Genomic DNA, 2,031 nt, shown 5'->3' on the forward strand with positions numbered 1-2,031 from the left:
ACTAGCCCAGCAGCTACGTCAGCTCCTCGCTGTCGGTCATCAAGTGTGACCACTGCCCACGGCTAGTGTTGCACCAAGTTTCGAGCACGCAGAAGCATCCAGCATGGGTGTTCTTCAGGAGTGAAAAAGGATGGGGTGAGTTCTTGTTGCTACGGTTTGCTCAAAAAATTTATGTGATGGGATTTCTATTAAAGTGCATAATTGTGGTTCTAGTTTTTTTATCGGTTCTCTTGGCGAAGAATTGGTGAATCATGTACTACTATGTTTTAAGATGGCGTTTAGTAAAATAAAAAAGTAGTGAAGTTATTTCGGTGGCCAGAAATGAAATGAATTTGATAAAATAAATTACTCCACTAAATTTAGGAGATCAGTTATGTACAATCAAAATTTAGTGGAGTAAAAATAGTCCATTAATCTTTTAGGAGATGCTCTTCTATTTTTTATTTTTTAGGAGATGCTCTTAGTTTAGAAAAAGATTTCTGCTAAAAAAACACATCAAAGTGTTGTTCCTGTAGTTTTAAGCAAAGACAGTTAAGTAAATCCGAAGAGAGAATATGCATAAAAAAACATTTTTTGATTCCCTAGAGTGAAAAGGGGTCGTAGACCAAGAGAGAGAGAGAGAGTAGAGAGAGAAAGTCCTGGTCCCAATTCCCCATCTCGCTTCAGCGTCTACTGCTAGATAGAGTAGTATTAAATGTACTAGCAGGCAGCTCACTCCCGCAAGGCTCCCCTTCATCTCTCCCTGCTCCAAGCCTCTCTCTCGCACGCATCCCATCCCACCCCACCCCACCCCACCCGACCGCGTTGAGTCGAGTCCAATCGATGGAGCAGCAGCCTGTGGCGGCGGCAGCGGCAGCGGAGCCGGAGGTACCGGCGGGGCTTGGGCTGACGGCCGCGGAGTACGCGCAGCTGCTGCCCACGGTGGAGGCGTACCACCGGTACGCCGTGGGGCCAGGCCAATGCTCCTCCCTCGTCGCGCAGCGTATCGAGGCGCCGCCAGCAGCCGTCTGGGCCATCGTCCGCCGCTTCGACTGCCCCCAGGTGTACAAACACTTCATCCGCAGCTGCGCGCTCCGCCCGGACCCCGAGGCCGGCGACGAGCTCCGCCCGGGCCGCCTCCGCGAGGTCAGCGTCATCTCCGGCCTCCCCGCCAGCACCAGCACCGAGCGCCTCGACCTCCTCGACGACGCGCGCAGGGCCTTCGGCTTCACCATCACCGGCGGCGAGCACCGCCTCCGCAACTACCGGTCCGTCACCACCGTCTCCGAACTCTCCCCGGCCGCGCCCGCTGAGATCTGCACCGTCGTCCTCGAGTCATACGTCGTCGACGTCCCCGACGGCAACAGCGAGGAGGACACGCGCCTCTTCGCGGACACTGTCGTCAGGCTCAACCTCCAGAAGCTCAAGTCCGTGGCCGAGGCCAACGCCGCCGCCGCGGCCACGACCGCGCCGCCGGCAGAATAACGGCGGCCGGATGCTGTGATACGCTTTGCTTTTTCTCGGGAGGGGGTTGCTTCGAATTGACGCATGCAGGGGCTTCGAATAGGTGTGATTCCTGAGGTGCTGCCTGTAATAAAACTCTTTCCATGGACTCCTCCATCCCCTTTCTTTTCCTTTCCTTTGGAATTCTTTCACCTTTCTGTCGTGCTTGCAATTGGAATTCAACTTTGCATGTCCGTGATTCATAGCTCGCTACTGCTAGATGATCAAGCCAGCTTATCACTTATAGCAGTACTACTCAATGTTCATTAGCTTGATTCATACTCTAGCCCTTGTTGATCAATGATGATGATGATGAATTAGCACTTGTTGATCAATAATGATGATGAAGAAGAATTAGTACTACCTGCTGATCGATGATGATGATAATAATGTTAAATGGAAACGAAAAGAAACTAGGAGTGCTCTAAACTGTAGAGGCTGGAACGATGTTACTGTGATTGATTGTCTTGAGATGCTTGTTTAGTGGGTGTGGTTTTTGTCTCTTTCTTGTCATGTTTTTCTGTTGCGTGTGCTCCGGGATGCATGCAT

General features: G+C 51.4%; 1 protein-coding gene across 1 annotated transcript; it reads left to right on the plus strand.

Moving 5' to 3' along the window:
* The first annotated feature begins 747 nt into the window (after positions 1 to 747).
* On the plus strand, positions 748 to 1,802 carry LOC123125730 (abscisic acid receptor PYL10-like). The gene has a single exon (XM_044546199.1). It carries the CDS (start codon positions 823 to 825, stop codon positions 1,462 to 1,464), a length of 642 nt encoding a protein of 213 aa, XP_044402134.1. The 5' UTR covers positions 748 to 822; the 3' UTR covers positions 1,465 to 1,802.
* Positions 1,803 to 2,031: the final 229 nt, after the last annotated feature.

This window comes from Triticum aestivum, chromosome 1B (genome assembly GCF_018294505.1).
Source record: "Triticum aestivum cultivar Chinese Spring chromosome 1B, IWGSC CS RefSeq v2.1, whole genome shotgun sequence".
NCBI lineage: Eukaryota > Viridiplantae > Streptophyta > Magnoliopsida > Poales > Poaceae > Triticum > Triticum aestivum.